General features: G+C 35.9%; 1 protein-coding gene across 1 annotated transcript in view; it reads right to left on the bottom strand.

The window, feature by feature from the left end:
- The window catches only part of RASGRP1 (RAS guanyl releasing protein 1), a 49,337-nt gene that overhangs the window by 4,835 nt on the left and 17,185 nt on the right, over window positions 1–27,317 (bottom strand). The window contains exons 3-16 of the mRNA XM_067296643.1: window positions 23,519–23,624; window positions 21,351–21,413; window positions 19,836–19,967; window positions 18,553–18,706; window positions 13,865–14,038; window positions 13,062–13,178; window positions 11,077–11,352; window positions 8,707–8,787; window positions 7,557–7,661; window positions 6,451–6,560; window positions 5,568–5,712; window positions 4,843–4,879; window positions 4,075–4,221; window positions 1,895–2,265 (exon numbers count right to left, since the gene is read on the bottom strand). Of these exons, the coding sequence (XP_067152744.1) occupies window positions 1,895–2,265; window positions 4,075–4,221; window positions 4,843–4,879; window positions 5,568–5,712; window positions 6,451–6,560; window positions 7,557–7,661; window positions 8,707–8,787; window positions 11,077–11,352; window positions 13,062–13,178; window positions 13,865–14,038; window positions 18,553–18,706; window positions 19,836–19,967; window positions 21,351–21,413; window positions 23,519–23,624 (2,018 nt within the window). The remainder of the gene's footprint in view (window positions 1–1,894; window positions 2,266–4,074; window positions 4,222–4,842; window positions 4,880–5,567; window positions 5,713–6,450; window positions 6,561–7,556; window positions 7,662–8,706; window positions 8,788–11,076; window positions 11,353–13,061; window positions 13,179–13,864; window positions 14,039–18,552; window positions 18,707–19,835; window positions 19,968–21,350; window positions 21,414–23,518; window positions 23,625–27,317) is intronic.

The raw sequence follows: 27,317 nt of genomic DNA, 5'->3' as shown, positions 1-27,317 counted from the left end.
CCAGAGATACACCAAGAGGAGGTAATCAGGTTTACTTGTGAATTAAATCTGATTTAGCTTTGGATTTGCTATTGATAGGACTCCAGCTTTACCTCAGCCTGATTAATGCCGCGAAGAGCACAGGAAGAATTGTTCACCAGGACATTATAGAGGGGGAGCCATTGGCTTGGGAACCTTGTTTTGCATGATGGCAATCTTGTTATGTGTAATTTTTAAAATGAGAATCCTCCTGTTTTCTGAGTAAAAAAAAAAAAGATTACTGGATTATTTGATGAGATTTCTTCCCACCAGAGAACATAAGCAGATAAAGGAATGAACTGCCTGTAAAAAGGGAAAGTTAGAACCCCAGGCCTTTGATACCACTGTACTGGCAGTAAACTGCAAGGAGGCAGGAGCTATCTTTTAGCCAATAGGCAGGTAATGTACTAAGAATACTAATCATTTCTATATAATTGCATATATAGTTAACTATAAAACTTGTCTAATCAGTCATTAAGAAGAAGAAACATATCAGTTCCCTCTTATAATCCAAAGCAGAGTCCAAACCAAGACTTTTCATAGAAATATGTCCCTTTATGTTGTTTGATTACATGGGGAACATGAAGACATGCAAGGCATAAAGGAGGACACTATATTCTAGAAAGTTTCAGACTTGTGCACAGAGCTGGTTCACCAGCATTGGAACCCACAAAGAAAAGGACATGGAGAACTCTATTATATGCAGTGTCTAGAACAGTCAGTCTTCAATCTAGGTTGGGATATTTAGGTAAATATTGTTTATTTTTAACTTCAAAAATTATTAATCCTGAGAACAGATTTCTAATTCCTTGTTTAGTAATGGCTGATGTGCATTTTATTTTATGCTTTTTGTTTCTACAAGGTTCTATTCTTTATTTTAGTGTTCTGTCTCAAGGTCTTCTTATCATCTCCCTTATCATGACATTCAGGGATAAAGAAGTGTTCTCATATATTTGTTTCTTTGCGGTGTTATTTTCTTATTTATCCTAGCATCTTCTCATCTCTTGCCAGCTTCATTTTTTATTAGTCTATGGATATACCATTTTCTTTATGACTGATTGAATATGAGTCAACATTTGTGGGGGGCATATTTTCATTGGTTTCAGTTTCTTAAACTGATAACATTTCTCTCTCTTTCCATGACCAAAAACTGTTAATATATTCAAGCACAGAAAAAATAAATTAGTCAAGTAAGTTAAAATTTCATTAGCAAGGTCAGTATATCTGGATTTGAGATCTCTGTTATGGTGTATATCTAATAACAATTTGTAATGCACCTGGCTGTCCTAAGCAGTAAAACGAGACTAGATTTCCAAATTCAAACACCCTTTGTTCTCTTCACTGTTGGGAACTTTATTTTTTGCCTAACATTGTCTTAAATTTGTATTAGAAGTTTGGGGAACCTCTGTCAGATTCCCTCAACAAAAGTACTTATGCCTAAATAAAAACGTGAACCTGGTTTCAACATGCTGCCTTATTGTAATAACATCCTGTCAAAAGTTATGTCAAAACGGAAATTGCATTATACATATGGAAAAGTATTTCTTAAAATAACTGGTTTTATGGAGTAACACTCTGTCCTAGGTGATTAGATTATGGTTATAATCTTGCCTGTCACTTTTAAGACTGATCAGTGTAACCATAAAAAGGCTACAAAATTTATTCCCTAAGCCCTATACCAGTCCTAAAATTTATGCTTGAAGCAAGCCATCTCAGGACTTAAACTTTAAGCAGCAAAGAATATGATACCCCCTCATGCATTCTTCGAGCAATCAGTTACCCTGGAATACAGTGATAGTGTAAGGTGACACCTTCCACCCCCCCAACCAGTTTACAATACGTTGGTAAAGCAAAATTTATTTCATCATGTATGTACCTGCTCAAGTTCTTGGTATGAGGGTTTACAGCTGTGATGCTCCTTCATTTTCCGGCTAGAGTCTTTGTTTTCCCATTTAACATACGCCCTTCTGCGACTTAGAACTGGGCTTGGACAAGGAGATTGTGGAGCAGGCTGGAGGTAAATATTTTCTGGCATTCTATGCTCTTTCTTCTCTGCTTGCCTATGAGATACATCACTAGCCAGCAGTATGGGATCAGTCTGAGTACCCTTATGAACCACAGCTGGTTTCAGTCTCACTGAGATTTTCTGAGCTGAGGAACCCATGAGCATAATGGTTCGGTCCTTGCTGTCTTCACTGTGTTCCACTACTTCTCCGTTAGGAAATGTGAAGGGTCCTTCTTCTTGTCCTAGAGAATATACATGGTAAATTGGGTCAAAATCTTATGCCAGGAAGGGAGAAAGAAATAGGAGGTACAGTAATTAAACATGATTTTAAAAAATAAATAGAACAACATTTAACCTTAATCGATTTTACATTCATTGCTCTCCAAAATTGGTATCACAAGAGGTTATTCTAGTGGTGTCTCCTGCAACACCTCTTTGTCTCTTCACAATAACATAAATATGGATTAATAAGAGGAAAACAGGAGTTAATCACCACTATCATTATGTGCCGTCAAGGCCAGCCAGAGAAAGGCCTCTAGATAGCTAAGAAGTTTTCTACAGACCAGTGCTCTAGTGATTTGGATGGAAGATTAAATGTGTGTGTTATTTCAGCCTTATCACAACTTGCAGCCCTAAGATACAACTTCTCTCATATGTTTTATAAAGGTGAAATAATGATATTCTTAATTTTCCACGCTTTTGTAGAGGTTATCTTAAAACACTTATTTTGGCAGTTAGAAACAAAGGAAGTGTGTGGGGGGAAATGCGATGTTAAGAAGTAGCAGGCAAAAGATGTGTTTAGAGGATTCTGAAAAGAGGTGTTTTAGAAAAGCTAATATCTATTGGTGGGAAGAAAGAATAAATGAAACTCTGTTCAAAACATGAGGGAAAAGAACAAGTCAGCGTGGTAGCTGCTGCAGGCTATGCAAAATTAAGTGAGATGAGATGGATGAACAGGTGAGGCTTGTATCTTCAACGCAGACCTGAATTCTTATTTTTTGCCATGGAACAGTGTTGATGGCTGTAACATTCCAGTTCACTGGGTGATGATGGGGCAGCACACTACAATTCAAGCTCTCTATAAACATGCCATCCCACTAAGTGATTATTACACAGTGCTGCAGCCCTTGCAGGTACAATTGTAGAGATGCACATGCTCAGCTATCAAGAGAAACTGGCTGCATTGTCCTCCATGTAAGTGCTAATGAGAAGCATGAGGTAGAACCCAGCAGCATGAATCCTGCACTAAACACAAAACACTGATATCAGATTGGCAAGTAGAACTGCAAACATTAGATATAGGTAAAGAGAAGGAGAGAAATGTAAAGAAAACAAGTATGGATGCTTACATGATAATACCCAATATAAAAAGTTTATATAGCTTGTTGAAAATAAGTAGAAAAGAAGAGAGGGTGCATATTTTTCATTTCTGATTAAACAAAAGGTACAGGGACCAAGAGGAGTTGTAGATTCAGCTAAAAAAAGTGGAAAAAATAAATACAATTAGCTCTTCATTTTCGTAGTGCACAGGTATGTACGTTGACCTTATAAACTCCACAATGAAATCTGAGTCAGAGTTGTAACAGTACAGCACTTGCTTAATGTGACAATGGCCTCCTCCAAGAGGTTAAAAAAAAACCCCCAACAACAACAAAAAAACAACAGAATATACTGAGACCTGCTTGTCACAAGGCGGGAGAATAAGGGAGCCTGTCTGCTGTTCAGTTCATGGCATATAGTTCTCATGAGAATCTGTCAGAAGCTTTACTGAGCCCTTGTGGAATTTGTGCACCTCACATCATGTAGTGTGAGAGAAATCCCCCAGATAGAAAGTCTTATTTACTTCTATTCAAACTAGAACTGGGATGGGGGTACTCAGTACTGACTCATTTATGCTTGGTTCTGGTTAGTCTGTTGATAAAACAATGTAGTTTAACAAAACCCAAAACAATGTTGTACAATTCAGTCATCTTTAAAACAAAATGGAGCAAAGGCAAGACTATCATTATTAGAACTCTTGCTTTGGTCTTTTTAATGTGATCTTTCCTCACCATGGAACTGCTCTTTGACCCCTACTGGGCAGAGGCTTGAAGCAAGAGCTGATGTGGGGCTGCTATCTGCAATTGAAGTTTTGGATCTTCTCTTGCACTCTATCACAACCAGGTCTTTGCATTGCTTGTGACAATTCATTCCACAGTCTGTAAACAAAACAAAATTTACATGATTTAGTGGCTTTGTTGTAACATCTAAGATCAGCTCTCACATTGTGTTGCCTCCTCAGGAAGCAGTAAGCTGCTTCTGTGTCCTCTACATGCATTACCTGAAACAACCTGCAGTTGGTAAACAGACCAACTACCAACTACCCTTTGTTATATGCTCTTCAAACCACTTTTCATTATGAAAATACCAAATTGCAACATTCAATCAGAACAGAGTTCTGACTAGGAGTTGAAGAGAAAGCAGATACCTGCACAAGGAAGAAAACCCTGCAAAATGCCTGTTATGAAACTGTTGCACAGTTTTCACAGAGAATTAGAGTTTGCCTCCCATCAGGATACAAGGGTGTGTTCCCAAACCCTCTGGATTTGATGAAGATTTGCAAAGGGTTGCAGCTATCAGTTCTGAGTTCCTTTGTTTTTGCATTAGTTCTGGAACCCGTCTGTCACCTTATTCTTCCATCACAGCTTTCTCCTCCCTGAGAGGTCTGATTAAATAGGTACATAGACAAAGCAATGCATCTCAGAGACTGATCTTTTTTTTTTCTTTTGCCATTCACCATCAATTATAGATTAAAATTAATAAAGGATAAAGTATCTTACCTTTACATCTATATCCTTGTTTAATGACTCCCCACAGCTGAAATTCAAACAAACAGAAAGAGTATGTATTAAGATATTTCCATGTACCTCCAAATACAAAAATGTGGTAAAAGCTCCATCCGCTTCTGTGATCTGAGCACCTGCAGAGAACTTTGGTTTTCTCTAATGGAAAGGCAGAAATATGAAATATTTACCGCTTTAGCATGAGGTAAATAGAATATTTGTATGTGCACTTCTTATGACAAATAAAATAGCTTGACCAAGTCTCTAACAGATGACAGCCTCCAAAGAAGTTGTAGAGTTGGAGTGTATGGGAAATTGCAAGTCACAGATCAGCACTTGTGTTTGATTCCAGTTCAACTGGGGATTGGTAGGGCAGTAAGTTTTACTAAATCTTTCTGTGCTAGGAAGGAGGCACATCACACCTGTACCAAGGCAAGCATTCTGACAGCCTCAGGGAAGCCTCTGAACTGGGAAGTCTTGCCAAAGAATCACACTGCCAAAAAGCAGATGGGAGTAGGAGCCATGTTAAAACAGAGGAAAGTACTGTCAAGAGTGTAAAGGGTGCATCAAGTAGCTACACAGGCAACAGTCTGACATTCCATACAGTGTCATTGGTGCTCTATGTAAGTTCATTTCTGTATGATAAAGGGTGATTATTTAGGCAAGAGAAAGAGGCATTATGCTAAAAGATGTTGACATAATTTACTAAAAAGTGAGCTTACAAATCCAGCACAGTTGTCGCAGAAAGTAGGCCTTAGGTAAGTGGTCTCTTGGAAGTTGTGAGCAAAGCCAAGTCCTAATTTGGAGTAGATTGAGCTAGCCCTCATAAAGTATGCTGTTATTTCATCCCTGCTAATCAGACCTTCCCTGCAAATAAACAAGAAAAGTTGTTTATGAGGTATCCATTCTTTAAAGTATAAGGAGAATTAAACATACTTTTCTTTCACAATTTATAATGGCCATACTTTCACTGGCCAAAAACTACAGTGATGGCAGTAATCTTGTCAACTGCTCCCACAGTCTACAGAAGTTTATCTACAAATTAAAATCCATCTCAGAAGGATAAATGAAGTATCTGCATATGAGATGCAACCTCAAAACTACTTCGTAGTGCTGAATCAAATTGTAGTTTTGCCTGAACTTGGATACTAACCCTCTGAGGGCAAGGAAACCTCTAATAATCACTGTTATATTTTTCCATAATTTAATGTGTTAATAAGAGCATTCTTAATCTGGCCAAAATATATATTTGACAATTCTCTGTATATATTTTGGACAAATAGGTTCATCTTAGGAAAGTTTTTCAGTAGCATATACTGAATATTGTTCAAAAAAATATTTCTTTTCCTATTAACTCTGTTTTTCCTCATATGTCTACCTGGTAAACAGTGCTGTAAGCACATGAAGATGTCATTCACAGCATGCTTGGAAGTGGAAATATAACTGACAAAGGCATCTTCTATTTCTGAGAGGACAAAGGATGATTTTATCACCCTGATGATAGAAATAATAATAAATCTTAATAATAAAAAGCCCACACCACTATACACAGATGCTACAAAGTTCATATGCAGAATTGAGTTAAAAAGGTTTGTAGGCACTCACCAGTCCTTAGCCATTACACAAAATGAGAATGGAAAGCTGGCTGCAATCTTTTCAAATTCTTCCTGAGAAATGTATCCATCCTGATCATGGTCATAATTTTTGAAGACAGACTGCATAAGATACAATAGAATAGTTTAGAATGAGGGTGGAAACTACTGAGTAACTGTAGAAGTTCTCAACAATATTTAGAGGTTCCCTCTCCCACTTTCCCTCAGTATTTATCTAACAGTGCAGCAATCTTTCTAATTGCTTTCTTTGCTTGAGTCTAAAGAAGCATTATGATTTCTTGATTTGTAGCAAAATGCAGGTAAGTCAACATAGACCAGTCTAAATGCTTCACTGCACAATGTCAGCTCTTATTTAGCTTCTCTCCAAGATCATCATGGCCAGCCTTTCATATACAATTACACTAATGTTCTCAATTAATGTTCTCAGTGATGATCTCTATAGCCAAACCAGTGTAGCTTCCTGGCTTATTTCATCAGGTCAATGTTACATCAAAAGTAGTTAAATGAGAAAGTGGTTGTGTTGACACTTACTTCTACCTGTGGAGTGACATTACTGGTTGTCGTAGGCTCTAAGGCAAGAAGCATATATAGGCCTAATTTAGAAATACACTCCAAAACACTATCAGAGGATAACAAGCAATATTAGAAGTTCTTAGAAGGAAAACAGATGAAGCAGGGATGTAAAGACAAAGTCTCTACCTCCCCCTTCCTCCTTCTGTTTTAAAATCAAATCACCTGAACTTACCTAACAGTTCCCAGTAAAGCCAACGACCCAAAAGAGATAGAAAAAGCAATGGCTGCTAGTAATAAAACCACTGAGATGCCTACTTTCAGGTTTCACCAGTAACACAATGCTGGACTCCCAGGTAGAGAGGGGTCCCTGGCTCCTTGGAAGAATGACTCTGGAAGTATACAAATCAGTATTCACACTGGCTGCTATTGTCATTTGAAGCTAGGCAGAAATACGTGTCAAGACACAAGCACACAACTCAGCACAACTCTGAACAGGTCCAATACTCTTTCCCTGCTCCCTATGCTTCATACCTAGAGATCAAGGCTACAGCTGACATGTGAGGTAACTAGGCCAACCATACTTACATCCACCATTCTCTGAACATGCTTGCTGATGGTTTTTGGATCAGGTTTTGGGGATACCCCTGAGGCCCAGTCTGCAACTACTGGTGGTTTGGAAGGTGTCAAAGGCTAAAATAAATAATATGGAACTTTATTAGTACCACATGCAAATATTTTCAGTTTTATGTTTCTTTCGTTTGTGACAATAGACACTGTGACACAGGATTGCAGAAATTGCCTGTCTCATCCAGCAGCATACCTTTAGTAATTACCATACTTGGTACTTCAGAGGAAGCTCTTCCTTGAAGTGTCCAAAACAGTGATCTTTTCTTAAATCATTACAGTTCACTGACAGCCCTGTAAAATCCTTTTGTTGTTGTTGTTTCCCCTGCTTTTTTTTAAAAAAACTAGATCTCCTCCACCATCATGCATTCATCCACTTTTTTTCCTGGATTGCCTCTGGCACCATGTCATATTATTTTTAACATGGACTAACTGGATAATTTCCACCCCTTTTCTATCCAATTTTATTTTCAATGCCAGTATATTTCAGATATATCTCAGATTGTAGCTATTCAATCTACTTAGCCTCTCACTAGACTTTTTGAATTGTCATTGATTAGTGAGGTACATATTTCACTCCAAAAGATAACTGACCATAAATCATGATCATTTCGCTGGTTTATAATTTCATTCTGAACCATTTCAGTCACTTTACCAAGAACAGCATAATTACTTTTCCACTGTTACTGTGCTTCATTCCATATTTTTGATTATCAATAAGTTCTCTGCAAAGCAAGCCACTGTCGTTTCCATATTTATTAAAAGGGGGGGGGGCAATATAACACTCATGGGTTTGAGCATTTGAATCACATAAGAATTCTTAATTTAAAAGAATCAATATTGATTATGAAGAATGAGCTTGATGTCTGGCTTCTGTAACTACAAATGGATTTATGTTTGTATTATAAAAGCTGACGTGATGTCAAACCTCACATATACTCTAGTTTGGGCTTCATCATCAACCAAACAATTTATGCTTTAATAGACTTTGCTCAGTCTGTAAAGCTTAAATGTTTTCAGTTTAGTATAGATCAAATAAAACGAACGCAAGGGATACAAGTTACGTTACTCATTAAAAATCTTTCTGGCAAGAATCTGGAAAAGCCCTTACTGCAGCTCGGTGACTTCTTGGCTCTCGCGCATATGAAAGCTCATAGATTTCATCTTCCGTATAATAAAGATCAAGTGACAGCTGAAAACAAACACAACATTAACTTAATCCCAAAACATTCACTGCTACTTGACTTATTTGTTCCTGGCACACTAATATTTTTTGGTGGATTAATTATTAATTTAGCCTACAACACAGAAAAAAAGCACTTGAGCTGCACAGGTATTGATAGTGTCTTGAAATGGGTGTACTTCTAAATTCTAGTCTCTGCAGCAAGTAAGTGTAGGCATTTAACTAGCAGCCTGTTAATAAGTAACCTGAGACAAACATTGCTCCCATGATATTAAAGAGTTCCATTGTGTATCTAAGCACAGAAGCACAATTCCAATGAAACCATCCATCAACTTTAATTCTCAGAAAACTTCTGTTTCACCATCTCATATTTATCCAATCCAGCTGTGGCTATATTGAACCAAGAAGCATATGATAAGGATAGAAGATGGTCTTATATTTAGTGAGAACCTTAAGCTGCCAACAGCAGTTATATTAAGACAGAATCATTACACCTGGATAAATAAAGGAATTTGAGAAAATTAGCAAATTTGCCCATTACATCTTTGCTTATGTATATGTCTTGGCAAATAGTATAACAAATAATTTATTGATGGGAAACAAATTTCAAGTGAAGATTGAAGAATGGTAACATGACACTCGTTGAATATTTATATGAAAATATTCACACTAGAAACTTGATTGAATAAAGTTTAGAAATGCCACAAGTAAATGTGTTACAAGTCTCATTCTATGGCAAATCTGAAGAAGATATAAACTTGTTACAGAGAGAATATTTTAGAATTATTTCTGAGATATCCCAGTGTATCACTCAAGATGGTGACATTCATATATGTAAAAAGAGAAATGAAAATATGTTATTTGATCCAAATGACACAACCAAATAACATGACTCTAATTTCAGATATGCAAACTTGTGAATAACTGAAAGAATTATTGTTGTAGTCATAATAACGAACTATCTTAGATTCTTGGGGAAATCTTAAAAGCAGTTTCTGATACTCAAAAACCCAAAGAGCTCAAGTGTTAAATAAGGCATTTCTATGAATTATTCAGTTACGTATGTAATTACTAATATCTCTTCAAACTGATTTGCCTGCTGTTATGAAAGCATGTAACTAAAAGAAACAGAAGAAGGAGAAAGGCTGTTGGAAAATCAGAGAAGGGAACAGGGAAATTCAGTGCCCTGGAATGTTAGCAAAGGAAAAGCTCCTATTTTGAAATTATTATTTTAATCTATATCCTGTCATATACACCTACATGAAATTGTGGCCAAAGTTCTACATATTCATAAATAGGCACTTTTATAAGACATTATCAAAAAAAATTTAAGGAATTATAATAATTTGGGACAAAGCATTTAAAACATTTTGCAGGAAGAAATTCATCACTTTACATAGCTCTACTGGAAGTTCCAAATAGCCCATTTCAGACCTTGGGCTTGTGTGCTTAAATTCATACATGAGTGCTCTCAGAAAGAACAAATAAAAATACTCATGTGCTTCAAGTTATTTATTAGTTCTTTGCTGAAACAGAGCCTGTAATCAGAAAGTGAAACTGGCCTATCTAGCTTTTCCTGTCTGAGGTACCCATTAAGGCCAAACAAAACAGTGAGAAACAAGATAGGTACATTTACTGTTTTAATAAAAAGTAGTATTTTAACTTACTAGGAGTAGCTAACACTACTGTTGTGACTTACATGCTGGGTAGTATTAATTTTACTTTAATAATAGAGCACTAGGTAGATATTACTGGAAACATAAAAATTAGTTAACTATAGTGTATTTGTTGTATTACGTCAGATAGCTAGAAATGGAGTACATTGACCCCAACATATCCTGAGAGACTGAAGTCTTCTGTGAAGCTTTTTCACATTCAGCATGAGGTAGCTTTGTGTGCAGTCTTCTGTCTTCAAAGTGTACTTCATCTAAGTAAGCATTCCACCTTTCTCCCTATTTAGGCTTAAATAGCAGATAATTCTGCCTTAGGGAAAATACAGAAAGAATGTTTACTACTGTAGTGAAGCAGGAATAAATGTTCCTTCACTTTTTATAGAAATAATTGGAAGCATACTGCTGAACAGACACCTCTACCCTTGCTGCCAAGTAAATCAGTATCACTAACTTTCTCCTACTGTTGACCATTTCCCTAAAAAAAAAAAAAAAAAAAAAAAAAAAAAAAAAAAAAACCCACACACCTTAAGACATTACGCATTTAGAATTAATGGCGTTGTCTACTTGAGAGGTACACGAAAAACGTTTAAAGAATTGGGGTATTTCTCTTGTCTAACAGACTTACTGTAAGCAAATGAACAAGGTCCATATTAGCCTCCAAAGGAAGAGGCATTTCCTGGAGTTGTATCAGCTCATTTATGTGGTTATATAGAGAGTAAAGTTTGTATATGTTAACTTTTTGGTCCTCTAAGTAGTCTGGCATGGCCTCATAAAGTGATATCAGGTCTTTCAGGTGGACACCAAGGATTGGAATCTTAAAGCTAGTACACTCATTGTAGGCACGTCGATAACTGTCATAGTTTTTGTAAGATGAAAGCAGTTCTGTCATTTCATTGAACACCTAAAAATAAAACAAAGCAGCAAAATTAGTTACACTTTCTTTCTGGTTTTATGATATAAGAATTTCTCATTTTATTGTTAAGAGGTTTACTCCCAGTGATTCTCAAAATAGATTAAAAAAATTTTTAATTTAAATCTTTAGGCTTCAGATGAAATCTTGGTACTCATATCACTTAATTTAACTATCTAGCTTAGGTGCCTAATCTGAAATGCCTGTTTTCCTAGATTCCCTGTTTAGTCAATGAAAAAAAATACTACCCTCTCAAATAAGGGGGATGTGTTTGCTGATGTGTTTGAGAGAGAATTCACAAGTTATCAGTCATGTCCTGACCTTCATAAAAGTAATCATCAACTTAAAACGTGAATTGTGCTTCTCTGGCTTCTTGGTCATCAGCTGGAATTGCCACCTAAAAGTCCTCCTGACAGAAAAACCTTATGCTGTGCCATGGGCCCATGACAGCACGACCAGAACTAGTGGCACATCTTTGCTTTTAAGGTAACTTTTTTTTTTTCCTTGCAAAAGAAGGAAGAAACAGTATAGTGGACTGGTTATAAAGGCCAAATGAATCTTCAGTCTAGCAATATAGATATTTCTCTTTTTTTTTTTTTTTAAGACTATACAGCCACAAAGCTGACTTTTAATATTGAAGTCGGTCCACCAATGTTTTCAAGTGGAAGTACCTGTCTAATCCCTTCCTTTTCTAAGCTTCACAAACCAGTATTTTTAGTTAAACTTTAAAGTATGTTCTCAAGTAAGTAATTCCCAACATTCTACCTGCTTTCTATTAACACTTGTTTACAATTTCTTGATGCAAAAAGTTATTCAAATGATGGACATATATGTAGTCCACTCCTTGCAAGGATAAATTTTGAAAGTTAAGCTGCTTTTAAAATAAGCTTGCTAAACTGGTTTTATAGATCTGGAGAGCTGCAACTGTAGCAGTGGTAAGTCAGGGAATTAGAATATGATTTTGAGGAGAACACTTTATGCAAGAAAAATGTGTATTTCTAATCACTGTTAGGAGCAAGTTAAATGATATGAAAGAAATGAGTAATAAAGGGAGATTATAATTCTGGTTACTCCAAGTCTGCACTGTCCATTAAAGCTGTTTAAATATACTATGATCCAAACAAGTTCCTCAGACACCTATATGAAATAGGCCCCCAATAGGATTAACTAATTCCTGGCCCCAAATATGAGTCACCAATGAAGTACATTAGTTTCTTAGGAATGAGTGATAAAAGCCATTTCATTGCCAAAAATGCGCTTTTCTTCACTGTTTTAATAGCTGGAATCTCAGCAAAAAAAATATATGCAGATGTCTGCGCTAGTATTTTATAGACTCAAGGTGGTCAGTGTTGTTATAGATCACATGAGTTGTGTTCTAAAATTCTCTAGGATCCAATTATCTGCTTTAGTGTTTGAATACTATCATGTACTATTTTGTGTAAATGAAAATGTAGCTTGTCATATCTGAGTATTAAAAAGGTAACTTTAGGGAAGCTATACAAATCTTGAAGAAAGGAGGGGGTGTATGTGTAAGTCTGGGGTTGCAGAGATGAAATAAGAGTCCAAAAACAACAAATGAGGAAGGCTCCCTTTCTCTCTGTCTTACCTAATGAAATAAACTTGTATTTTACATGCAACTGAAAAAAGGAAAAGAAATTAAATGTTATCTTATTTGTAAAACTCTGAAAAGCAATACCAACCTTAATTACATCATGAGGAACGTAAGAGCTCGTTTCCTTGAGTCTGGAAATGGAACTGTGACAGAGACCTCCTATCACTGCCATTAATGTATTGAAATTCTGCAACTGGTGAAGTTTCTGTGTTGACATACAACCAGTATTTATTATTTAAAAGTTCAAGCTGTTCAATAGGTACATCCAAATTCTACATTTTCTTTATTAATCAGGATCAAAAGTCTTACAAGTTTTATTCCACAATCCATTTGACTTCACTAATTTTGATAATGAAATTATCAAGTCTTCAGAGGACTCCTCAGTACTTCCTCTTCTTCCCACTGTCTACTACAACATGCAAATATTGCCTATTATCTTGGTTATTACTGCAGTTGAATTAGCATGCGAACACAGAATAGTGCTAGGAACACAGTTTGGCTTCTGTCCAGTAAACGATATCTGATGGAAATGCTTCCACTTATGGCCAAATGCATGTTAGTGGTTCATGCTTTAGAAAAGAGGTAGGCAATTACGGCTGTGGAAATCTCACTAGTTGATTCAAAAGCAAGTCTAGTTTTTTTGGTGAAGATGGGTCTTTAGAATGGATATCATGAGAAAGTCATGGCGCCATTGAAGATATTGTAATATGTGAATACTTGGTACGAAACCACAGCATACATAAATACATGTGCTATATGTATGAAACCAGGAGACCACTGCCAACTCCCCTCTCATAGCTGGCACAACAGTAATTGTGAGGGAAGGGCAACAGAAACAGCTGTTTCAGAGAAAGAAAAAATAAACACCAAGCATGTCAAAATTAAACTTACCTGTGCAACATGAATGAATTTGATGAACACTTCAGCCCGGAGCTGTGGTGTTGGTCTGCTGAGAACCATTAGCTGTACCCACTGTGAGATACCATTGCAAAGAGCAATTGACCTTTCCATTGTTGGATTCTCCTTCACACAGCTATTCACAATGTAGTTCTGATAATCTGAGAACTTAAAAAAAAGTATAAATGAAAATTCATCTTCAGTTTCATATACCTCATGATATGCATGCAGATACAGGTCTGCTTTTCAAATGAAATACTGTGGCATAAGATATATTTTGTACCTTAAATATCCATCAGACTGAAATCTCTCCTTTGTCAAAGCTTTGCTCAGCTCAGAGCAGCACTAATGGAATTAGCCTAAAGCATCTTTTCTCCATAATTTATATCACATCATTTGCATCAAGGACATTACATATATGAACAAATATTTGGCATTTCTCTTCTTACAGTGTCTCCAATTTCTTTGAAGACAGAAAAAAACCTTACAGGTATACTATGTTTGTTTTGCTTTATTAAGAGAGTTCTAAATTTAGAAAGGGTAAATGTCTTTTAAAGAGAGTACCTCCCATAGCCAAAGGCTTTCAGAAGTGGCTTAAATAGTTTCTTTAGAACTGTGAGCATGCCCTATGTATTCATACGGTGAAGTTCTAGACAGAAATCTGTCCATAAAAAAACCCAGCTTGCTTAGGAAGGCCATGCTCCAGCTTCGCTGACTGTAGTCATGAAACTGTCCAGGTCACCTTGACTCTGTCTATAGTCCTTGGATAGCAAGCACCTCTAGAGGATGAATTAATGCAGGCTAACATTAACAGCAGCAATTGCATTCTGGAGATGCTCATCCCCTTCATCAAATATAAAAGCAGACTAGACATCTAATCACTAGATAGATTGGGGTGCATTCTATCCCAAGCAAAGAAATATGCAGTGATAATACCCCGCAACTATCACAGTAGTTAAAGGTAAGCTCCTATGCCCTTTAATTCAAAGGGGCAAAAAGAACAGCCAACTTTATTCGTGTTACAGAAGAGAGAGCAAAACAATGACTTGGAGGAAGGGTATTTTGCAGATGCTTTTCATGCTAACCCTTCCAAGAAAAGGGGTTCATGCCAACCCTTTACAAGAAATTCTGGCTTCAGAAGCTTAATTTATGTTATCTTAGAGAAGACGACATATATTGCATCTACTCTATATAGAATAACTAGCAGACTGAAGGAAAGAGCGAGTGTGAAGGTTACAGGAGTCAGCCTAGGCCTTTGTGGCACACGGTAAGGAAACAAGGATAGGAACACAAATACGAGTAATTCGGAAGAGTCAATGAAACTTTGGGTCTTATATCCCAGGAACCTCGGCTCTTATAAACCATAGGACGAGCAGATTTGGGTCTCTCCTCCCAGCCTCAGTGGCTCCACAGATTCATTAAATCTAGGCTTCTACGGGGAAGGTTAAAACTGAATTTACAGTGTAATCTAATAACTAGTGATAATTTAAGAAAGTTAAATCTTCAATTATGTATCTAGGCCACACTGATTTAACTTACATGAACACCAAAAAAGAAAAAGCAGCAAGTCCAATTAGATGAATATAAAACTGATATAAGCCCATTAAGAATGAGGTTTACAGATGCTTTAATACTTTTAGTACAGTTTGTGAGATTCTCTTATTTAACCAGTGATCTAAAATTGTTCAGTGGACACCTGTATTTACAACCAACAATGAAGAATAGTTATCTATTTTTTTTGAAGCTATTTTTTCCATTAAGATCAAGAAAAGCATTCATTTCTGTTGATAAAATGTTTACCCATTCTCTTATCTGTTAACAAGAATACACAAGAATTTGAATCATCCTTGAAGTATGACATGAGATGTACGCATCCATTCTTTATTATGACCACCAATAACATAATACCAAAAATATTCATAGCCACAGCAGATAGATATTCCTTTCTTAAGGCCACAAGAATATGCTGGATTGCATGGATCCTTAAGGAAAGGTTGGAAATTGTAAAGCTGCTGTTTGTTTCTTGCTCGCTCACTCTATATCTGTTTTTAACTTTTTTCCCCACCCATTTAATAAGAATTATTAACACTTTAAAAAACAAAGATGACAGCAGACATCTCTGCATTCAGCCTCTTACTAAATTAAAATAGAAGAAATATTAACAGTAATAAGTAGTGCTGTCTCTCAGATTACAGAGTACTTATAGCTATTGTTTGAATTTTGAACCAAAGCCAGATTTGGCTACATCTTGAAATTGAAGCACCTACTCTATACAGATAGATGATTTTTCAGTATCTAACTATATAATTATTGTCTTTATAGCAGCTTCAGTATAATTATGAATCAGTTTGATTAGTCTGTATTTTGTTCCCAGCAGCTCTCTCCTTGAGAAAGGATATTCCTTTTTTTAAATGCTGAACAAAATTATTTCTAACATACTACTCAAAGTTTCAAAATAATTTTGGTATAAGAATTTATTAACAAGGTTAGCTGTAACACAATTGTTAGCAGCAGACACAGTAAAGTAGTCCAGGTATTTGAAGGAAGCTAGAGTGGTGTTGCAGTGACAAACTCAAGAGCCTCAACAGGAAAGCAGAATCCAGATTCTTATGAGAGATGTCTAGGCTCCCAATATTTTGCAGTTATATATTAAAATGGTTTCCAAATACTAGCATACCTACAGTTATTACTCTGTGAACCACTCCCCAAATTTCTTTGCTCCAAGATACATGGTGTCTTGTGGAAGATTTTGCTATGTGCTGTATATGGTTAGAGAATTAAATATTCCTTTCTGACTTTATAATGACTGACCTTATGAATAGGTATCCCAATGACTGATAACAGTCTCTCATTTGCATCCCCTCTCCTAGTATATGCTGCCAAATAATAATAATAATATTATTAATAATAATAGGATTCTGTGGCTTAGCATATCATAAACACATTCTGCAAAGAGTTAATGAATAGAGCTATTTAGTAATAAAAACATTTTCTGATCCAAGCCTTCAGTAAACTAATGTTTTAATTTAAATTTATAAACAAAATGTACACAGGGACCCATGTTCCACAGATATGTAACTGGTGCAACTCTGTGATAAAACAGACTGTGACTGTGCCTCATACTTGTTATGCTCGTTAATCATTAATGACTTCATGCCTGCAGAGAGCTTTGAAAATGTTCAGAGTTATATAAGCTTTAAGTATTATTACTGCCTACAGGTAGCAGTCTACGCTTGACTTTGGTTCTACAGCTCTTTGAATTTAACACAATACATGAAAAGTCATATACCTTCAGCTCAAAATAAAGTACAACTGTACAACTAAATGCACAACTCTGAAATCTTTTGCAATCTGAGAGTCCCCTTCCTGCAAGACTTCATCTTCAGATTCTAGACTGTTATCTTTTACTTGCTCTCACTGTTATCATCACACTGACTTTGCCACTGTCTTAGATTTTGGTCTCTAGAGTTCACTCTTGTTTCACATGCGAACTGTACCAAGCTTGAATAGTAGTAATGTTGTAGCATATACAGATGTAAATGAGGCCAAAGTACGTAGGGAAGCTTTTGTTTTCTCAGCTTCATTGATTATCTGATAAAACACTTCAAATGAAACAAAACAAAAATGAGACAACCCCAGGAAAACAGTTTGTGTGCTTGAAAGCTTGTCTAACCAAATATTTCACTTTCCATTACAAGTAAAATAGAAAATGCCATTTGAAAATATGCCATTTGAAAATGGCATTTTCAAGTGCTTTTCTATCCCAAATCTTTACTTTGTTACACACAACAAAAAATGGCAAGCAGAGTCCAGTGGATCTCTTACATATATAACATCCCTTAGACACTGCAAAGGAATGCAGTATTGTTTTCTACTGCCACAGGAAGTCAGTATTATGGGCGATATCCCAAGTTTCCTTCATCCCATTTTACCCCGATTACCGATTTGAGTCAAAGGAGGCTGCTTATTCCCCTGCACAATTATACCACTTGTTAAAATAAAAACAGATTACTTGGAAGAGGATCAAATTGTTTGTTCCTCTTCTTTCCAACAGACTCTGCTCTAACTCTGTTCCATAATTGCTTAAAAGGTTCACTGCCTGTGTATCTCCCTCTCAGAAATGACTGCAGCAAAGAGGTATGTACCAAGAATAAGTATCATTGGCTATTTCAACACTAGTAAAACAAAAAGAGCCTGGAAGAGCCTACAGAATCGTGTAGCAGTATGTATCTGTCCATACATTTAGTGGTTAGCATACTCCCTGGTAAAATTTTAGCTCATGCCAGGTAACACTTTCAACAGCAGCTGGTTATGGTGTGGGGGACTGCACAGACCATGGAGTGTTCTCAATATGCAGAATAGCTCAGCCCACTCTGGTCTGGGAGACATGATAGTTTAGTCATTCAGACACGAGTCGAGCAGATATTGTTCTGCTCAACCCCAGGGCCAGGTGACAGGCCTTCAGGCACTTCATTTACCCACACCAGTCGATATATAGCTAACGGTTTTTCCAGTTGATTTTGTAACTGGCCTTAATCTTTCCAAGTTTCCTCCACCACAATCACTTTGACAGTGTCCAATCACTTGCACTGCAGGGTTAATATGGTAATACCAGTCCTTTTCCATCTTTTCTACCAGCTTCCCACCTTTGTTTAAAAAAAAAATAATAATAATTCACTTACCGATATTCTTCTGAAAGACTTGAATTCAAGATAGGTAAGGTGGTCCGAGAGCTCCTCTGGCTCAAGGTGATCAAAAAGAAGGGAGACTTTCCGTTTCTTACTGGTGTTGGCCTTCACACGCTGTGTTAGCTTTCTGGACCAATCCCTGGAATTTCTTTCAGACAAATTTTAAAACAACCCTGAGTTATCTTCTGAATAGCAAACTTTTTTTCTCCCCGTAACAGAAAACACAGTTACACTGTTTTCACACTTCACAGTGATAAAAAGTGAATTACTTGAATTTCTAAAGAGCAAGCTCTTTTCACTCATTAAGGATTATATGACAAAAATGATATTGTTGGTCTTTAAGTATTATTTTAATGTAGCATGAAAATACAGTACAACTATATTGCTAAATAACATGAGATCATATACTGCACTTTCTCAGAATTGCTGTCCCTAATTTTCTGTCTCCATTGAATATATCCCAGTACTCTTTCATTTAATAGTTCTCAATAGATTTCATTGACCAGATTCTCGATACAAGATGTTCCCCTATGCTATTTGTCTATGGAGTAACAAGATTGAATTGGTTTTGAAAATCTAAATATCCTCTTTCATAGCCAGATATGGAATATATGTCAAATTCTGCTCTGCTTTGCCTGTGCATTTCCAATCAAAGTGCAAATTTACACTGTTAGACAGTTCCACAGAGCTATCTTACTCTTATTAAAAAGGATGGCTCACTTCCCAAGGGAGAACTATGTGAAGTATAGCTGTGGGATTTATTCATGCAGGATATGTCATTTCATAACTAAAATGAAAGAAAATAAACATCAGGAGTTTGACAATGAAATAAACTCTACCCTCTCACTGACCTGTGGCTTTAAAAATGCAAAAATATTTTTTTACCTCATGTATTACCTGATTAAAACATATTCTCCTTTCTCATTGACTTCAAGTAATCTTTCAAAATCTTTCATTCTCTACAAGTTTTCTGAATTCCCTGCATAAAGTAAAATTTATCTAGCATAGAGAATCAGCACAAGGTCTACATGACAGTTAAATTCAACCTAAGCCATTCTTAAAAGCCATTCTATTTCTTTACATAATATATATTTCATCTGTACGGATGTATAAACTCTTGGAAGGATAGACAACACAGGACTGTTCTCCTGCAATAGAGTAAAACTATCCTGCTATAGGACCATTATCCTGCCATGCTAGAGACACATTATATTTGAATAAAGGAAATTTGATAGCAAAAGTTTGTTTTCCAAGCATATTGAAACTTTGACACTCACATTTGAGTTGTGTCAATTAGATGACAATGTAACTCCACACCATTAGCTTTTACCAGTTCTTGAAATTCCTCCATGGTTTTGCTTAGTTTGGAATCCATTTTGAACATAACCCAGAACTCTGTAATCCAATACCTATTGCAAATTGAAAATGCAGGTGGGGGGAAAAAAAAAAAAAAAAAAGATTGTGCTGTAACATCAGTAAGACTGAGATGTAGATAGTTTTTTCTGTTTATGGTTTCTTTTTCTTCTTGATGAACTTCAGGGAATAAATCTTGCTTTTAAATGCTTTCACTACTTTATCAGAAATTTAAAATTCAAGATTAAAAACAGAAAAACTAATGAGAAACAATCTGGTTTAATGCTGTGTAAAACTATTGACCATGTATGTTTGCAACAAATTCAATGTTAGTATATCCAGTTTTACATCATACCTAGATAACATACATATTTCTTTCTTCTTCATGAACTTGTAGAATTTGGCCAAATTCTACAAGCTTTACATATTCATGTAAAACTTGAAATTATTTGGTCTGAAAATTAAGAAAGTGCACTATGATAATAAGAATTTAATCTATTAACTGGAGAAAAATGTTACAAATTAAATTTTTAAATATATTTAAAAATTTATAGATGATTGTTTCACCTACACATATAAAATATTTTTTGAGACTACACTTTTGTATTCTAGGCATTCAAATTGTTTCAATCATATAAATTTCAGTTCCCCAGTGTGACTTGTGACCCATGCATGTGAAAATCTGTGCTTGTTCCAAAAATGGAAATGCACATTCTTAAGGACACATGCTTGTATGAATTCTGCCTGCAAGAAAGTGTTCTCAGATCACACACAACACCAAAACATTCTGACCTAGCCAATAACCTTGAGAAAACAGAATCATCATCATTTAAGAGGAAAAAACAAACAAAACCCCTTATTTTTGCTAACTGCTACTACTTATACCCCATTTTATATAAAGGAGATATATTATATGCTAATCTGTTAGCATAGTCAAATCTATTTTTTCCTCTCTCTTATTTTCTCTAAACTAAGATACTGAACTTTGCAATACACTTAATTCAAAAGAAAAAGTATGATCCACAATCACTGCAAGTGACTAAGGAGAATCATCTATTGAATACAATAGTTTTGCCTAACATAAAAATAGCTGCAATATCCCACCTCTACTTTTTTTTAAAAAAATAGAGCTACAACATAACACTAGACACAATGCTACCTATTCCTGAGCACTGTCAGTTTTCACTGATATGTAGAGCACAGATTCACAGAGAATCAGTTCAAAATTATGATCCAATTAATTCTCGCACTCACCTTCATGGATCTGCACAAGGCCATTCGAGCATTTTTGTGTCAAGCTGCTTAAGCAAGTCTTGAAAAGCTGTAGGAGTACAACTGCTTCTCTTTTTAATGTCAGCTTAAGATACGCAAAAGCATTCTTATGTAGCTGTCCATGTGCCATACAATCTAATAACTACCAAACAAAAAAATATTCTTACCTCACAAAATAGCATATCTTTACACATAGCATGGAAGATTTCTTTTCTAAAGCATTAAGATAGGTAGAAAACTGTTAAGGAAAAACATAGCCATTCGTATATGATACAAAACATAACACGCTTGGTATGTCCCTACCCATAATCAATAGGAATCATTCCACTGATGTCATTTAACATCAGATTAAGATTTTATACAAAACATATACAATGTGCACACCAAGACTATTAGCAGAAGTGTGCTGTAGACAGGACAGCTGCAAGTAATACTGACATAGCCGCTCAAGCACTGAGTAGCATTTAGTGAAATGAGCCTGCTTTCTACATGTGCTCCTTTGAAACCTGCTTCACAACTTATTATAAAACTCCTGCACTCACACATCTCACTAAAATATGAAATAATGCCAAGTTCATCAAGAATTATTTTTATGAAAAAATACTCTTTAGTTAATTATGATTCACTGAAGCTTTTTCTAAAATGGATGCCATTTTCATTTAAATATAACCAGTTATATACAACACTGGAGAAAAATCTAAAATACCTCTTCTCACTAACCTCATGTCTCTAACTGTTCAATAGTTTTCATTTCACATACTAAGATAGCTGGAAAAAAAAAAAAAAAAACACACCCCACGTTTTTAGTCTATTAGGTCTTTGGTGCAAAATAACACATTTTTGTACAGTAACTAATTTCTATTGAAGACATGGAAAATCCACTTGGAAAAATGTTATGCATATCTTAATTCTTCTGCTGTAGATTATGCACACTTTTGCAGTATTGCACAAAATAATTTCATGAAAATATCTTGCAGACCCTCTCACAATCTGATAGAATTTGACTGCAGCCTGAATCTACTGCAACTTATGGGCTATACCATCCATCCAAGATTTAAGTGCCAAGATTAGGTGCTTAAATTACACTGACTGTAGAGCTAAGGAGGTTTGAATAGGAGCCCAAGTATTTTGAATGGCTCTGAAATGAACGTCTGAAGTTAGATGGTGTTCAAATCATCAAAAACTATCTAAATACACTGAAGTAATTTCAGGATGGAAAATGGTGAAACTGGGATATTTCCAAGTTTTTTTAAAGTACAAAAGTCCAGATTATTTAATCCATTCAAATCTGTCTTTATTTTTCACTGATTTTGCAGGGAGCTATATGCAGAGTCAAAATCCAAGCATGCAAAATATGCAAGTCTGGTAAAAGTTTGAATCACTCTCTGATTGTAGAAAGTGTTAGTTTCCAGAAACAGGCAAGCAAATAGCAATTACTTTCTTCCATTTTCAGAATAATGCATGAGCCTAAATTTAACATGACATTATACCACACTGGTAGTGTGGTACATTTGATGTAACATTTACTCCATATTGTGGTTAGAGAAGCATCAGGATGGTCAGAATCTAATGTTATAGCAAATCTCTGTTGTAAAAGATGCTGCCTTTAACCCAATGAGATACGGAGCTTGGGGGAAGAAAGGATCATCTAATATAATTCATACCAAGATTGACTAGAGATTCTTAGCATGTCAGGCCTGCTTCCTAATTGCATTGTGCTCAACTATTTAGGAGTAAACATTCTGTAAAGCTAGTAAGTCAGGTAATATATTCCACAATTAAAAATTGCTAAATAAGACAGACTGATACCACCAATATGATCTTAATAGCTTTATTGTGAAAAGCAGTGACTTCAAAACAGCAACAAATCAAGAAGATATATTTTATAATTAAAAAAAATTATAATTTTCTTCAGTGCACACTGTAATTTTGAGTTGTGTGAGAAACAGTATTTGTGAAAATGTTTCATCTCCAAGTGATGCAATCATACTTGGGATATTTTTAAAAATTATGACTTTTGTTCCTTGCCCTTCTACTTGTATGGAGAGAGAGATCTGAAATTTAGGCCCAGGTTCACAGTAATTAATTGAGGTGCCTAAATTAACAGCTGTTAGATGTTTCCTTTATAGCTAATGGAGGGTGAATTATCCTACTTCAGATTTGGTGTTTCACCTTGTCTCTGTGGATCGTAAGCAAAGAAGTTAAAGATCGGTATATTGCTTTATTAATGGAATAGTGATACACCCATGGATTAACTATTCTCTGTTTATGCACTTCAACACTGTCAAGTATATCTAATTTTACCTTAACAGCAGGTGAATATTACAAAGGATATAGATCGATGAGTTTCTGGAGCATGTCTGCAGAGGAGATGATAAATTGATGCATGGTCAGAATTATCTTCAGCAGCTGGTTGTTCTGACATGCATTTCCTTCTGAATCTGAAAAAAAGAAGGCAGAATATTCTTATTGGAATCTTACCAAAACTTGGTAAACAGCATGCAAGAGGCTTTTTCAGCATCCTAATTTTTAAATCAGGCCTGTTCATCTACGTTATCTTAAAGATAGCGGTTACTTACTACATTAGGAAACTCATTATTTTTCTGAAGAGAGCTATACAATACCACTTTATTTTTTACATTGCATTCCATTACAAGAATCTAGAAGACCCTTACAGAAAAAAAGCTGCATCTCAAAAGCACTGAAAATATTCAGAGATAAATATGCATACTGATTTCAGCCTAGCAAAGCACTTAAACAAATGCCTAACTTTAGGAAGATCAATATATCCTTTGAAACAAAGTAATAAATTGCAGCACAAAAGAATTATTGACTGATCTGCATCAGTAATCTCAGTGGTATGACTGAACTTAACGAACAGAGTGGAGATATTTTTAAGTGCATGTGAAGCTTTTTGCTCAGCTGATATACATGTTGCCAAAAAATACACATAGAGTAGGTTCTACACACAGGTATGAATGCAACAAGATATCACCTAGGCAGAAGTCCTGAGATGCTAACTTGTGCATACTCTCAAGGAGGACCCAAATGTCCTAACACACATTTTCTTAAACTGTTCATTACATGGATATCACTTGAACCAGGTTTTTAAAACTACCCATCCTTCTGTTTTATTTCCCCACCATCTGGAGAAGACCAAGGACACCAAACATGCCGGAATTTTTAAAAGTTTGCATTTCTGTAACAAACACCGTTGTGTGTTTTGTAAATATTCAGAAATGATATTTTTGCATAGACTGATGAGAGAACCTAGCTGGTTTGAACCAGAATTGGACACCCATTCAAGCATGAAAGAAAATTTATTTTTTGAGTGATTGTAAACATATTGTCCTGTATGAGGATGCATGTAGTTATTACTCAAAACAGCAACAGCAATAGCTACATATGTAGTAACAATGCACAATAAGGCAAAATGGAAGCAGCAGGTAAAACATCAGATTTGCAGCATATGAAGCAGCATCTATTACTATAGGGGAAAAAAAAACATTTTTAAATTGTACAGCATTGAAAAAGAGCATTAAATTTAGCCCACTAACAGAATATAATCCAAGTTAGTAACTGAGCAACAATTTCCATGCCTTTATACAGCAAAGTACCAAATGTGAAGTGCAGACTCCAGAGCCAAGGCCTTTCCTTTTGCACAATAAATTGCATCTTTAGTAGAACTAATAAAGCCTGATTTCCTCTAGATCTGTCCCCTTCTATTCTTCACTCCACAATAGTCCTATTCACGCCTTTTATCACCATACTCTCCCCTGAAAGTCGTCTCCTCCCCTTCATCCACATCAATGCTATACTACTCACCCATACTACTCAAAGCTATCAGCTACTCAAAAGGCAACACATGCTGTGATTGACTTGAAGGTGACTGGCCAGACAGCAAACCAAACTGGACAAATTCTGGGCTCATTCAGCAGCCCTTCCACAAATGTGGGCACCAGTCTAGGTGTCTCTCTTCTACACATTCAATTTACACAACATTTGTAGGGAACTAATCTTTGAAACTCCTCCCTTTCCATTAAATTTAGTTTAATCTGGCAAAGAGATTGACCCTTTAACTATTTTATGAAGAGCAGAACTAGTTCAGTGGGAGGGTGACTGAGGATGGCCTAAGCCTGAAGTTTACAAATGAAGGTACTGTTTTAGCCGTCTTTTTGAACCCCTGAAAACAGAAGATATGCTGGGTATCACATCTGGTGTGAGTAACTTCATTTTCCTACTAAAAGAGTATTCAGTTTGCCAGAAACTCAATACAATGAGGAGTCTTGAAACCTCTTACTACCGCAAGCCTGTCAGGCAAGATGGGCAGAAGAACGCTGATGGGTGAACTCTGCAGAGCCTCTGTGAACATGCATCAGGCCACTCAGCATTATCAAGCTCAGAACAGGAACATTAGCATCAAGTAATCTTCAAAATGGAACATGAGGGGCCACTTTATGTATCTTTTACAGTTGCACCTAAATTGTTTTGTGGATCAGGCTCCTAAGGAGCAATTCTATCTTTAGTTATACATAAGGTGAAAGTCTGTGTGTCCCATAGCCACATAAACGAGGTACAGTATACAGTATAGGCACCAATAGTATAGGCTAAAAGAAGGAGAGGAGATTTAAAGCAACCGGTGCTTAGAAAACCATTAACAGCATTATAAATCACAAATTTATAAAAAGTAACAAACCCAAAACATACACTTCCTTCTTACTGTCTGTAGGAAATGAAATTTGTGTGTGTGTGTGTATATATATATATATATATACACACACCCCCCACACACACATACATATATTTGTATAATCATTTTAAGCTTCCTTCATCAATCACAAAGTCAGCAATTCTGTCTTTATTTTTGCTTCATTTCAATCAGAAGTAGCTTATGAAAAATGGATCTTTTTAAGGTAAGGGGGATTTCAGGTTTGTTTTTTGTTGTTGTTGTGTTTTCTTTTTTAAACAGCTGATGCAGTATATATTAGCCCAACATTTTAAGGCAAACTGAAACGTCTGTGCTAATATCACCTATTTTGACAGAAGGAAGTCATTGAGAGTTCACATGATCAGCTTGTCCAACAGACCCAGGGGATAACAGTCTCTCCGCAATGGAGTGCGGCAACAGCTGAGCCAGCAGGCACTAGCATCTCTTACTGGCTCCATTAGAAACTTAGAAAAAGCTCTAACTAACTTAGAAAACTAGGCTCTTAGAAAACAGGTCTGTTTATAGTCTCACACTGATAAAAACTGATGTAGAGAGAGCAGTGGAGAGTTAGGAGAATAAGGTGTACTGTTTGCCTCCAATTTGGGGCCAGCAGAAAATTTCCTATGGGCTGCTATTGCCAACGTAAAATTTAAAGCTAAACTTTCAAAAGATAATAAACAAACCCCAATACATCTACACTAAAAAAAAAAAGAAAAAAATATCCTGGAGATAAATCTCTATAGGGTTATTCTCAGCCTCTTCTTTTAATACAACAACAGGTTTAAATTAACAGAAGCAGCTGCAGACAGATTTACAGATTTGCACACTTTTTAACAGTCCTTCCAACCTCCTTTTTTCCATGTATTAACGGAGCTCCAAGAACATGATAGGGCATTCACTAACCTTGAGAAATACTGAGTGTTCTGCTCAGCAAATGATTAAACTAAGACAAAATGAAGAGCTTATAAATATTCTATTACTAACCGTGGGCACATCTTTGAAAGTCAAAGGCTTTTTGGCAGTCATGTACAAGAATGATAGAGCATATTTTATCGCCTGCTTTAAAACATCAGTATATAGGTTTAGAATCTGTTCAGGAAATCAGTAGAGTTAAATGTCCACCGTCAGGAAGCAGTATTTTGGACTGAATCAGTGCATGTTCCCACAAGACAGCAGTCAGAAACCATTTTTTTGCTATAATATTCAATATATTAATTGTATTTAACCATCCACCGTTGTCTGTACAGATGAGAGAAACGTACTGGCAGTTGAACTGCAAACCAGAGGAGTCAGGGTTCTTAAGAAATGACATACAAAATTGCAGTTAGACAGAGAGTTGAATGACTGAAAGAGAATACTGACCAGCTGTCTCCAAAAGAGGATAGAAGAAAAGTATTGACTGTTTTGATACAGAAGTTATTCTAAC

Source organism: Apteryx mantelli, chromosome 4 (assembly GCF_036417845.1).
Source record: "Apteryx mantelli isolate bAptMan1 chromosome 4, bAptMan1.hap1, whole genome shotgun sequence".
NCBI lineage: Eukaryota > Metazoa > Chordata > Aves > Apterygiformes > Apterygidae > Apteryx > Apteryx mantelli.
This window is presented reverse-complemented; position numbering and strand designations above follow the sequence as displayed.